At 45.9% G+C, this 12,259-nt stretch overlaps 1 protein-coding gene across 1 annotated transcript; it reads right to left on the reverse strand.

Annotated features, from left to right (window-relative positions):
- Window positions 1-9,365: 9,365 nt before the first annotated feature.
- LOC148684195 (uncharacterized) lies at window positions 9,366-11,568 on the reverse strand. The gene is made up of 8 exons (XM_088654227.1): window positions 11,557-11,568; window positions 11,281-11,445; window positions 10,832-10,987; window positions 10,619-10,723; window positions 10,402-10,507; window positions 9,944-10,006; window positions 9,490-9,672; window positions 9,366-9,400 (listed from the first exon to the last, which is right to left on the reverse strand). The coding sequence occupies exons 1-8, from the start codon at window positions 11,566-11,568 to the stop codon at window positions 9,366-9,368; spliced, it is 825 nt and encodes a 274-aa protein (XP_088510353.1).
- Between the last annotated feature and the right edge of the window lie 691 nt (window positions 11,569-12,259).

Genomic DNA, 12,259 nt, shown 5'->3' on the forward strand with positions numbered 1-12,259 from the left:
ATTTTTAAACATGGTTTGTGTTTATTTGTTCAAGCTTGTTTCGACTTTAAACCATTTGACATGTGAAACACCTGCTGGATACCAGCACTCCAAAGTCAAGACCCAAAGCCGGACTTGAGGGCAAATAGGTCTCTCTCACGTTTATATTCCCCAGCTGGTATTGAGAGCCAAACTGCTTCTGTTCCTGGAAGCAGCAAGTATCCGTCTTGATTAGTAGCCACTGATAACTCTCTCCTCCTTGGATTTGTCTAATGCCCAGTGCCGGATTTACGTATAAGTTAAACAAGCTATAGCTTAGGACCCCACTCTCTTGGGGGCCTCCAAAAAAACTAAAGAAAAAACAAACCTGGATGTCCATTTCCAAAATATAAGATAAAAAACAAATAAAATAAAACCTACATACAGTTAGAGCTTAATAATTATTTCACTATTAATATACTTCTTAATTGTATTTCACTATAAATATACTTAATTGTATTTCACTATTAATATACTTCTTCTTCTTTTTAAACATATTTTTTATTAGTTTTACAAGTTACAAAAAAAACGGTACATACATAGACACATTTCCACCTTCTTCCCCCCCCCCATGGGTCCTCCCCTGGCACTGGAGTATCCCATGCAGGTGAGCAGTCAAAGATGGTCCATTTTATAATTGGGTTTCTGTCCTCCTCCCCCTCCCCCGCCCCAGAGCCCCCTTAATATACTTCTTCTTAATTGTATTTCAGTTCAACAATTACTTTGATAAAATTCATATTTTGTTATGTGCAAACGGCTTTAGATACCTATTAGGTCCATACATTACCATATAACATCTATTCAACACAAAAAACAGGGACAATTTGTTGTTGACAAAGGAAAGCTGGACATATAAAGGGCCCCATTACCTTCAGTAGCTTAGGGTATCATCAAACCTAAATCCGGCCCTGCTAATGCCCATTTAAAGTCAGCGGCCGTCGCCATGCTCTGTGGTAGTTAATGCCAAATAGTGCAGGCCTGATCCTGCGGTATCTCCATTGGGGAGGAGGAACAAGCTTGGTGGCCAACCAGGGGGTTCCATTGTATCTCCAGTGACTCCCTTTTTATTTGAGATTTAGCTCAACAGAGCTAATTTGGTACTGGAATCTAGATAGTAGATTTCAGTCTGGGTTTGATAAGAAACAGCATCGGCACAAATCCAGGTGCCCAGTACCACGTGGCACCTATAAACTGGGCCTGGTGACTGGCTCTGCATTAATACAGAAGCCAGGAAGCAGATTTTCGTGTGTGTGCTGCTTTCCCTTAGTCTACATTTCTTTTCTCCTCTGACTTGGTTCTCCCAGTGGTACATTTAGTGCCATGGTAGGGACATAGGAAACTGCCATATATTGAATTAGACCATCCATCGGGGTCTTAGCCAGACCCCATTGTGCCTGTCCTGTACTTTCAGGCATGGCCTGTAATGAAGGTGTGGAGGGGTGTGTGTGTCATGGAGAGGTTGTTTCCCCTTGTCTGACTTCTAGGGTATCTTAAAAGGTAAATGAACCCCTGACCATTAGGTCCAGTCGTGACCGACTCTGGGGTTGCGCGCTCATCTCGCATTATTGGCCGAGGGAGCTGGCGTATAGCTTCCAGGTCATGAGTCGAACATTGTAATGGGCAGAGGCCTCCTCCCTGCACCCATGCTTTCCCTTGGGGCTCCTCCCTACAACTTGTTTACAGTATTGAGTATTCATCCTGATTTGCTTGCACAATGTTTTCACAGAGGTTGGACTATGTCCTTTCTTCATTGAGCATTTGTTCTGCTTAGGGGGAGGCTATACAACAAGGAGCATCCATCCAGATTTGCTTGGGCGGTGGTTCTTTTTAAGTGTTTTAGGTACTTAATTTCCTTTTCTATACCACTTATCACAAAGTGGTGTACAAAGAACTAAAGCAACAACAGACAACTTAAGCAGCAGCCTTTGGGGGGGGGGGAGTCGTAACAGTTAAATACAGAAATGCCAGGCAGGGCCGTCTTAAGCAACTCTGGCGCCGTGGTGCGATGGATCCCTCCGGTGGCCCCCCCCCCATTTCTCAGCGGGCGTTGCTGCACGGTGGGCGGGTGGAGCTGCGCGGCACCCCCCGGCAGGCCGGCGCCGTGGCACCCTGTGCCACCCAGCCTGGCCGTAGGGCCGGCCCTGATGGCAGGTGTTAAATACAAAAAAGATAGATGTCATCTGTCTTCCCATTAATTAATTGTTTGTCCCACATCTGTCCCTCTTCTAACTGCAAAAAGTCTGGCTTTTTAAGAAAAAAAATAAAAACGAAATGATTGCATCAGAGCACCAGAGTGCTTTAAGTCCACTTTAACTGTGCACACCTGCATTCCAGGTACATGACTGAATCTCTCCTACAAAATACTTACTGATGGTCTGGAGGCGACCCAGGCAAAAAAATCAAATGACCTTTCAGTGTCTTCACACCAGCAGCTTTTTATTAAAATTGGCCACATGATGGCATTGTTGCACCACCGGGGTTGTGCTGGAGGGAACAGCCTTCCACTAAGGAGCTCTTCTTTTAAAGGAATGAAGGCTAAGCGGAAGAATAACATGATAATCTAACAAGAATTGCATTTGGATTCAACTACCGGTAACCAGCCATGAAATCTAGCCTTCTGCCTCCAACAGTGCTAAACAAGGAAGCTCATGAGAGATCTAAACCTCCCGGATCACTTAGTTCCAACATTTGCTAATCAGAGACACATTGCCTCTGAATATGATGGCTAATATAGTAAGAGAGATGAGCACAAGGACGGACAAAGACCTATTGAAAATTCAAAGGAGCTGTCAGAATATGTACAGATGAGAAAGGTACAGGTATACAGTATTCTACTGATAGATATAATTTTCCATGAATTTGTCTACTTTAGAAGACATCTCTTTTAAGGACATTTAAGCTTGTGGCCATTGCCACCTTGAAGCAGCAATTAACTCTGAAAGTCAGATTTACTGCATGTACTGTCTCTGTCCTGCATCTGCTGCATTCACAATTTTACGAGTCAGACCTGCAACCAAGTGTTGTATTGTATCCCCAGCCTTTTGAAGGAAGAAGAACTTTTGTTCAGGGCTCCATAGAGGAATTTTGCCCTCCCTTGGATTAGGCGATCCTCCCTGCACATGCTTCAGATGAATGAAGAAGGAAGTGATCGTTTCAATGTTGTTATGCAATAAGCCTGCAATTTACATAGGGGTTACGTTCCGGGGATCATGCCTAAAGTCAAAATCATGTATAGTTAAAACACATTGGCTGTAATGGCGGATGGGATTGCCAAAGGTCCCCCACTCCGCTTTTTTGGCCAAGCCCATAAAGCTGAATGTGGACAAGTTAATGTGCACAAGTTGTGGACATACCGTGTTTCTCATATTATAAGACACGTCTTAAATTTACTTTTTCCTCAAAAAAACACACTATGGCTTATTTTCAAGGGATGTCTTATTTTTTTCCTCCTCCTCCTGCCACAGCCGGCATTGTTGCTGCGCCTATCACTATGTCTTATGTTCGGGGTATGGCTTATATTCCTTGAATGCTTAAAAATCCTGCTATGGCTTATTTTATGGGTATGTCTTAAAATATGAGAAACAGGGTACTCACCCGCCCACCATGCCATTTGTTTTGGTCTGTTTCCAAATGGACACACTACATAGGGTAACACAAAATCAACCTGCAATGAGTTCATAGTTTCTGAATGATACCTGTTTCCCAAGAAGTGCTTTTCAGGGGCAGTAGGAGTAGATTGTGTGGGGGCTACATAGGAAAATCAAGTGCTCGGTCCCCATTCATTCCGGACTAGAATGCCATGTTTAATTGGCCAGCGCTCCAATTGGAGAACAGCCTTTACCAAAGGTATCATGGACTTTGAAGGCGCTCAAACTTAGGATGAAAAGGGAGAAACGTACTAAGAGGAAGGCACACTTGGCAAACCCTCACCGTCATCAACTCCCGCCTGGGAACCAATGTCCCCACTGTGGAAGGACGTGTGGGTCCAGAATTGGCCTCCACAGTCACTTACAGACTCATTGTTAAAACCGTGTTCATGGAAGACAATCTTACTTGGCTATGAGTGATTGCCAAAGAAGACGAAGACTTCTTCTATACTTTGGAGGCACACATCTCCAATGGACTAAAATTGTCTTATGTGAGGATATCCACCCCAGCCTCCTTAAGTCTCTGCAAGGAAAAGCCTCTTGCGGGCACAGCCATGAATCCCTTGCAAAAATCAGAAGTATTAATCACTTATGCTTATCTGAATACATTAATCGTGCCTCATTTGCTTTTGTACTCATTTAAGGAAATTTAGCCTTGCACCATGAATTTGCATTTGCTGACAAGTGTCCAGTGGAGTTGCTGAAGAGACCTGTTAACTAAGTTGTAAGCTCAGAGATTTTTCAAAGATGGAGATGGTAGTTTAAATCCCCAGCAGGTTCAGAATTACCAATCGGTCTTATTGATATATGAACAATGAAATCACTCCACTGTACCAGAAACTGCGATTGAAAGTGTGGATCCTATTGTTCGGACAGAATCAGGGGGTGGCTTGAACTGTTGCAGTCACCCCAATCAGAATTAAGTTGGAATCTGGAGTGTTGGTAGCCCTGCATTCTGAAGCTCTAAGTTAAGAGCAGAACCGGAACCTTTTAAATTGACAGTTATAGCCTGGGGTGGCTTAAAAGAAGGATCCTCATCCTTTCATTCTCCCAACTTAGATGTGTTGAAACCAAGTAAAAAAAGAGAAGCTATAAAGTCTCAAGGTAGAAGGCTCAGGTTTACCAGAAACAAGTGGCATTTTTAGGGCATATTCTGAAGCAAGGAACTTGTTTGCCACCTTTGACATGCCCAACTTGAGTTCTCAAGAACCCCATTGGATGACAGTGGAGTATTATTCAAAGAATCTTGATTCTGTGGCCCAATGATGGCCACTGTGCCTTTGAGCAGTAGCAGCAGCAGCATCTGTCCTCCCTGTGCAGGAGACTCAGACTTTGGGAGCTGATGTGGGAGATTACCGTATATTTTGCGTGGCATGCCTCCGATTCTGAGCGGCAAAGGAAAAACTTCTTCATCCTACTTGCCAGTTCAAGTATGAGGTTTCCCTACTGACTTGGAAAGGGTTAGCTCCTTGAACCCAGCTACCTTGTGTCGGTTCCTGTTTCGGATCCAGGAGAACCCCATGATCGTCTCTTGGCTATGAATCACAAAGGTATTACAAAGGAGCGTCTCCACCCCCATCGTTCTGCCCGGACACTGAGGTCCAGCTCCGAGGGCCTTCTGGCGGTTCCCTCATTGCGAGAAGCCAAGTTGCAGGGAACCAGGCAGAGGGCCTTCTCGGTGGTGGCGCCTGCCCTGTGGAACGCCCTCCCATCAGATGTCAAAAAGGAAAACAGCTACCAGATTTATAGAAGACATCTGAAGGCAGCCCTGTTTAGGGAGGCTTTTAATGTTTAACATATTAGTGTATTTTAATGTTTCTGTTGGAAGCCGCCCAGAGTGGCTGGGGAAACCCGGCCAGATGGGCGGGGTATAAATAATAATAATAATAAATTATTATTATTATTATTATTATTATTATTATTATTATTAGGACATTCCCTTTCCAGATGCAGATGAGGATATGTTTGTGGATGAACCCAGCTTCATGGCCGAAGGAAGGAGATATTCAAGATTGGCCGTGGTTACAGCAAAGACAAACCTTACCCCAGAAGGACTGCTTTTTCATTTTTCAGCACAAGAGGTTGAACTGATGGAATTGACTAGGACTTTCCATATCTGCAAAGATTCTACTTATGCTTTTGGAACAGTGCATGCCCATGGCTTTTTGTGAAAGGAGAGAGGTTTCATTACAGCAGATGGACAGCAAGATCTCAAATACTCGCTCTCCTAGACGCCCTCTTGTTCCCTGTGATGTGTGTCGGATCCACGGAAGAGCAACAGATCTAAGCTAGGAGAAGAAATACAAAGGATGACGAACCTCTAAGGAAGTGGCAAGAATGCTATCTTATGGGCAACGTGCAATATTTTTTTACCAAGGACTGACCCCAACCACAGCATACCGAAGAAGACATGATTTGAATCCGAGGAAAAGGAACATTGACGCAAAATCCAGATGATGGACTTTTTATGGTACATCTTGAAGGAATTGCATCTACAAGGACACATGAATGCAGTGAGAGAATTGGGAGAATTGGTTTCTAGAAGAGGCACATGTTACATTCGAACACTGTAGCCACAACACATGAGAAGATGTGAGTCCAGGAGTGAAATATATATATATATTTTGAGTAAGATGCATTTTTTTATATTTTGTATTGTGTTCCTTCTTATCATACAAGTCATATTTGTTTGTTGCTTTGCTAAACAGCTTTCATTAGGCATGTGCAGAGTGCAATTGTTTTTGTATTGTATACTAAGTTAAATATGCAGGAGGGTGAAGATAGTCTTTAAGAAAGTGAGCTCTTAAAAGGCTTGAGAGGGGAGTATGTTATAAAAATCAGAAGTATTTCAGCCCCTTTTTCTGACCTGAGAAGTCTGGGGTCTGTCCCTTACTTATTCAGCTGAATAAACCTGAGTTCTGCCTCTAAGAAGTCTGACCCCCTTTCCTTGGGGGGGGGGGCTGAGAGTGAATCTGGAACACGTATCTCAGGGAAGCATAGATGTAGGCAACAGTTTGTAGGCTCCATTCCTCTTCCCCCAGCGCAGCAGCACTCTTCCTTTCCCAATGGGATTCCCCCCCCCTCTTCTTCACAGGAGCCTCCTCCCTACACACCCTCCAAATCTGCTTTCCCATAGGCAGCCTTGGATTCAACCCTTAGTTTCCAGCAGGGGCTGTGAAGTGCTGAAGGGACAGCAATACCAGCTTTTTTTAAAAAAATTAAAATTCTTTATTCAGATAATTTTTAAAAAGATACCAAAAAAAGTAATTTAGTAAAAAGCCAAAGAAATATCAAAAGAAATACCACATTTACATAGTATCAAAAAACATTTACACCAAAATTGGTAAAAAAGCATACATAAATGAATCAACAGCATCACAAAGAAGGGGGGGGAGAGAAAAAGAGAGAAGAAGAGAAGAAGAGAGGAAAAAGGGGGAAAAATTACTTCCTATTATTTACAGCACGCTTCCCTTTATGTATTCTTTGTCTATTGCTATATCTCCTACTTTACTTATTTACAGATCTCTCCATTATCTATTATTATGTTTTCTCCTCTCCATTATCTATTATTATGTTTTTATTCTAAGCACATCACTAAATTGTTTTCTAAATTTTCTTTCTCCAGGTAATCTTGGACATATTTCCATTCTTCCATAATTTTTTGCCTAAATACATTTCTGATTATAGCCGTTAGTTTCGCCATCCTCAAATAATCTATTAATTTTTCCTGCCACTCTTGAACCATTGGTAATCTATCTCCTTTCCAGTTTGCTGCAATTAGAATCCTGGCAGCTGCACTTGTGTAGAGTAAGATATTTACTCTATCCTTTGGTATATTGGATGGGATCAGACTTAATAAAAGAATTTCAGGACTTTTCTCGAATGTACATTTCATCATCTTTTTCATTTTGTCATATATCTTATTCCAAAAATTGGCAAGACCAGCTTTTCTACCCCTGCCCCCCAACCTCCCCTAGGAAAAAGCCTCTTTCAATGCTGGAGACTTTGGCAGAGACCTCTCTTTTCTTTCTTCTTCTTAACATTGTCTCATGAGTTCCCCTAGCCTGGATCTTGCCTCAGCCGCTGGAGGTTGCGGGTGAGATGCATTTGGAGAGAACTGATGAGGAAGTGGGGCAGGATGGTGGAAAGGGACGGTTGTGAACACCCCCATCTCTGAGCAACAGGAGATGCCAGGGGTGCCTGCGCTTAGCCTGGGTTCAGTTTCCTTGGAATGAAGACTGGGGTGTCTATGGGATATTAGGCTTTGCCTGCCACATAGATGCTTGGATGAAGCGTTTCACGGCATTAGCCCTCCAACCGATCTTGCTTCCCCATCATGAGCTTCCCAGGGATGCCCCAGGCCGAAGCTCTGGGTCCAGCTGAGAGCAAGACAATCTCCAGATTCCAGTATCCTCCCAACTCACCAGACACAAGCCTGGCCACCAGCCTCTACATCTCCATCTTGGGATGACGGGGCATCCCTCCAGGTAAGTGAGTAGAGATTTTCCCCACTAGCTTACATTTCACAAGCCAAAAGACCTATTTCTCTTTTCAACAAAAATATTTATTCATTATTTTTTTCAAAAAAACACACCTTTACACATTTTAACAAAAACTATAAGATCCATATTTACCCTTAAAAATATTTTTAATAAAAGAATTACAATTATAAAGAAATAAAGTAATACAAAGTGGGGGGGGGGAGAACAAAGATGCTTACAAAAAAGAAAGAACAAAAATAATACACAAAATGCTATCTATTATAGTGTTTTCTACTCTTGAACACTCCATATTTTGCCTATACTATTCTATACATCCATTTTAACCTCTCTAACTAATGAAAGTCCTGCTTGCTGTTTAGAGTGCCGAAAGAGTCTATAAAAAGTGTCCAGTCCTCAAATTCACTGCCAGGTGGAGGGTCGATGTTGCAGATGTCGTCTTCATGGCGGCTCCTTTCCCGGCTGATGACATTCTTGCGGGGGTCTTCTTTTCTCCGGAGTCTCCTCCCAGGCTCCAGCAGATAGGCCGCCGTTTCCCATCGCGGTTTTGTTCCATGCAGGAAAGAGAGAAAAGAGATTGTGTTAGAAAGGGTACTAAATCTCATGAATGTTAGACCCTCTTATTGCCCCTCCCCCCAAAAAATCCCTGCTGCTTGTTAATAAACAAAAAAATGGAAGAAAGTTGCTGCTGGGGGGTTGCCTGCCCTGCCCCCCACTTGAGAGGATGGCAGAGAGTTGTGCAAGGAACCGGACCCATGGCGTACACCAGTGACTGGGGAAGCTCCATAAAGCCTGTCTGTCCTGGGGGTGGGACCCCCAATAAAGGGAAAACAACAAAGGAAAGATCGTCCCTTTGGGGGCGACACTTATGGGGCGAGACCAGATCGTGGACCAGTTAACATGACTGTTTTAACAAGGATGGGGCTTTAAATTGGGTGGGTGCTGTTTGATTTGCAGGGTAGGGGGCGTTTTAAATGGCTCTTAAACACTAAACACTAAATGGTTCTTAAACACTAAACAATAAAAAAAGAACACCAACAAGAAACACAACAACAAAGTTTCTTACCGCTATGTATGGAGGGTCGTGAGGGCAGCACCACTCCTCTTGGTCAATTCTGATGGCGTTGATGTTCCTGGCGCTGGTCCAGACTGGATCCCACGGAGAGCAGAAGATGGTATATCTGCAGCACAACTCTGATGTTCATGTTGCCTTGCCCTGGCGCGACTGCGGACGTTCTGTCACGAGGAGAAAGGGTTCTTTTGAGAAACGTCATCTCCAAATAGCCCACCAGATGTCCAAATAGCCCACCAGATGCCTCACTCACCTGGCATGCAGCTCAGAAACTCCTGCGGGTAAGGTTCCCTGTGAACACAGTGGAGCAGCCTCCTCACAAGGCGCTGGACCCTGCCTTTCTGCCGATGTTTACTGGCCCGCTGCATGATGTTCAGGCAGCTCCTCCCTGTCCGCCTGAGCCCTTCTTCCTCGTGCTGCTGCATCTCTTCCAGCCCTGAGTGGCAAGGGAGAAAGGTTGAGCAAGGAATCAGCTTTTCACAAGGCAAAAACTTGCAAAGCACCCCCACCAGAGCTCTTCTCAGGACCAGGGTGTGGGGTAGGGGAATATTTGTGTGTGAGAGAGGGCAGTGAAGTCACATTCCAATCCTCTTTGCATGTTCATCTTGTGGGCACCTCTGTCTGCACATACATCTGGGAATCTGCCTTCCCCTAAAGCCCTTTCTCAGCAGAAGCATCCCTCCCTGCCCTCCGTATGTCTCACTTACATGTGCCGTAGGATGCCATGTCTTCACTGTGGATGAAACTGGCATCCCGGAAAGCCAGATGACCTAGAGAGACAGGGCAAGAAAAGGGACGTCACCTCGGTGCAAAGCAAGCGGAGACAGAGGCAGCTCGGTAGGAGGACAGGTATGCTCTGATGCGTCTAGAGCAGGCATCCCCAAACTGCAGCCCTCCAGATGTTTTGGCCTACAACTCCCATGATCCCTAGCTAACAGGACCAGTGGTCGGGGAAGATGGGAATTGTAGTCCAAAACATCTGGAGGGCTGAAGTCTGGGGATGCCTGGTCTAGAGGCCTCCACCCTCGCAGAGTACTCAGAGCAAGATCCGGGCGCAGATGGAGCCCTACCTAGCAGGTGGCCTGGGGACATGCCCATCCTCCCTGCCATCGTTACCAAGACGTTTATGTCCATCCCTACCAGGGAAGGACATTGCTTGGCTTACCCAGAAGCAGAGCTGCCACCCTGGAGACTGCTGGCAGCCTGTTGGCATAGGGCTTCGTACATGTCAAGGCAGCACTCCGAAGGGTGTTCTTGCTGAAGGTCTTGCTCTGTTGGCAAAGGAGAAGTGGCATCAGAGAGGCTTGAGAGTGTGGCAGAAGAGCCTGTCACCCCCAAAGACATCCCCGGGCAAAGCTGCAAACGAAGCAGAGGGACCTTACCAGATGCTTGGCAGCCTGGTGGAGAGCAAAGTGGAGGCTAAATTTGTTGGGATGCGCCCACCACTTGACTTGTGGGGCTAGTTGGGAAAGAGCCCTCCTTGCGGCCTGCAACACAAGAAGAGAAGAGGGTTACAAATGACAGTACATATTCTTGGAAGCTCCTGAGAACAATCCCTCCCTCCTACTGTATAAGTCCACCTCCTTGGCCCTCACCTTGGCCACCTCGTCCTCGTCTTCGAGGTGAATGAGGACGGTGACCAGTTCATTAATGGCTGCTGCTTCTGCTGTTATGGGAAGCCCTTGGTCTCTCGCCCAGCCCCGAAGCAGCCCCAGATGCTTGATGGCTGATGCCCGGGCAGAGGCTTCCTCCTGTAGGCAGAAAAGATCAGAGGTTGTGTTTCTCATCAGATCAGTTTCCTTTCTCTTGTTCACCAAGGTGTTTTGAGGCTGCTAAGCCCCCTATCCTCCTTCTGGGGGAGACTGGGGGCAGGGGTGACTCTCCCCCTGTGTTTTCCAGGCAGGCTTCCAAGAGAAGGTGCTCCAGAGGAACACCCTCCTGAAGCCAGAAGTTCTCCGCTGCATGCCAGTCTAAACACCACCCTTCCTCTTCCAAAGCATTCCTCCTCCACCCTGTGTGATGTCATGTGTTCCCTAATACTCACATGGGCAGCCAGACCGCAGTAGGTTGCCGCCAGCATCTTCAGGTCTTCCTCTCCCAGCTCCCTGGAGAGGTAGGCTTGGTCTACCAGCTCTATCAACTCTGGGAAGACATCAGCTTCTGCATCAGGGAGGAAATCCAGCAGCGACAGCCGCAGAAGCGAAGGGTCCTACACAAAAGAGAGAATCTTTTCAAAGGTCTGTTAGGCCCCTCTGTCAGCAAAAGAGTGCTGGGCCATGATTAGAATCAAGGTCTGTGCTCCCCCTCCCTCCCTCTGAGCATCACTTGCCATGTCAGAGTCCAGAAGCAGGGATATCCCTCTGATGCTGAGCTTCCGGACTTGCAGGTGGTCGTGTTTCAGCCAGGTGAGGAGCTGCTCCAGTGTATCCTCACAGGGATAGACCTGCAGACGGCAGCTGAGCAGCTAAAGAGGCCCAAAGAGAAAGAAAGTCTTCAGTGATGAGAGGCTGAGGCAGGCTCTCCTTTTATCCACCATCTGCAGTTCTGCACAGAGCAAAGCCACTGAAGTGAATGGACCAAAGTTCATCATGTACATCAAATCCAATGGGTCTACTCTGAGGAGCACTAAAACAGGCAACTGTCCTTAGGCTCAAAGTAGCCTTGACATAAGCCACAGAATATGGAAGGTAAACGCAGCTGCAAGGTCCAAATTCTGATGGAGGCTGGTTGGGGAACCAAGAACACAAGGAACCGTAGAGCTGTAGAGCACAAAGCCCAACACACGGCAGAAACCAAGCCACGGCCTCCTTGCTGCACCCATTTCTTCCCGCGTCAGCCCCCTCACCTCGATGTAGATAGCTGCCGCTACTTGTGGCATTCCGGCAAACTCCTGGTCCTCGAGAGCAGCGGTGATATTTTCCACCATGGGAGGGATCCACCAGTGTCGCTTTCCGACAGCTCTGAAATGGAGAACCAGGTCTGGGTAAGGAAGGGAAAGACGCCGCAGGAAGCAAACAGGGGCA

Source organism: Zootoca vivipara, chromosome 11 (genome assembly GCF_965207765.1).
Source record: "Zootoca vivipara chromosome 11, rZooViv2.hap1.1, whole genome shotgun sequence".
NCBI lineage: Eukaryota > Metazoa > Chordata > Lepidosauria > Squamata > Lacertidae > Zootoca > Zootoca vivipara.

Excerpts from the sequence above, each read along its gene's own strand:
- LOC148684195 (XM_088654227.1), bottom strand. Across the intron at positions 10,724-10,831 it reads ACGAGGACGAGGTGGCCAAG|GCCGCAAGGAGGGCTCTTTC; the intron begins GTGAGGGCCAAG and ends CTTGTGTTGCAG. Across the intron at positions 9,401-9,489 it reads GTTTCTGAGCTGCATGCCAG|AACGTCCGCAGTCGCGCCAG; the intron begins GTGAGTGAGGCA and ends TCCTCGTGACAG.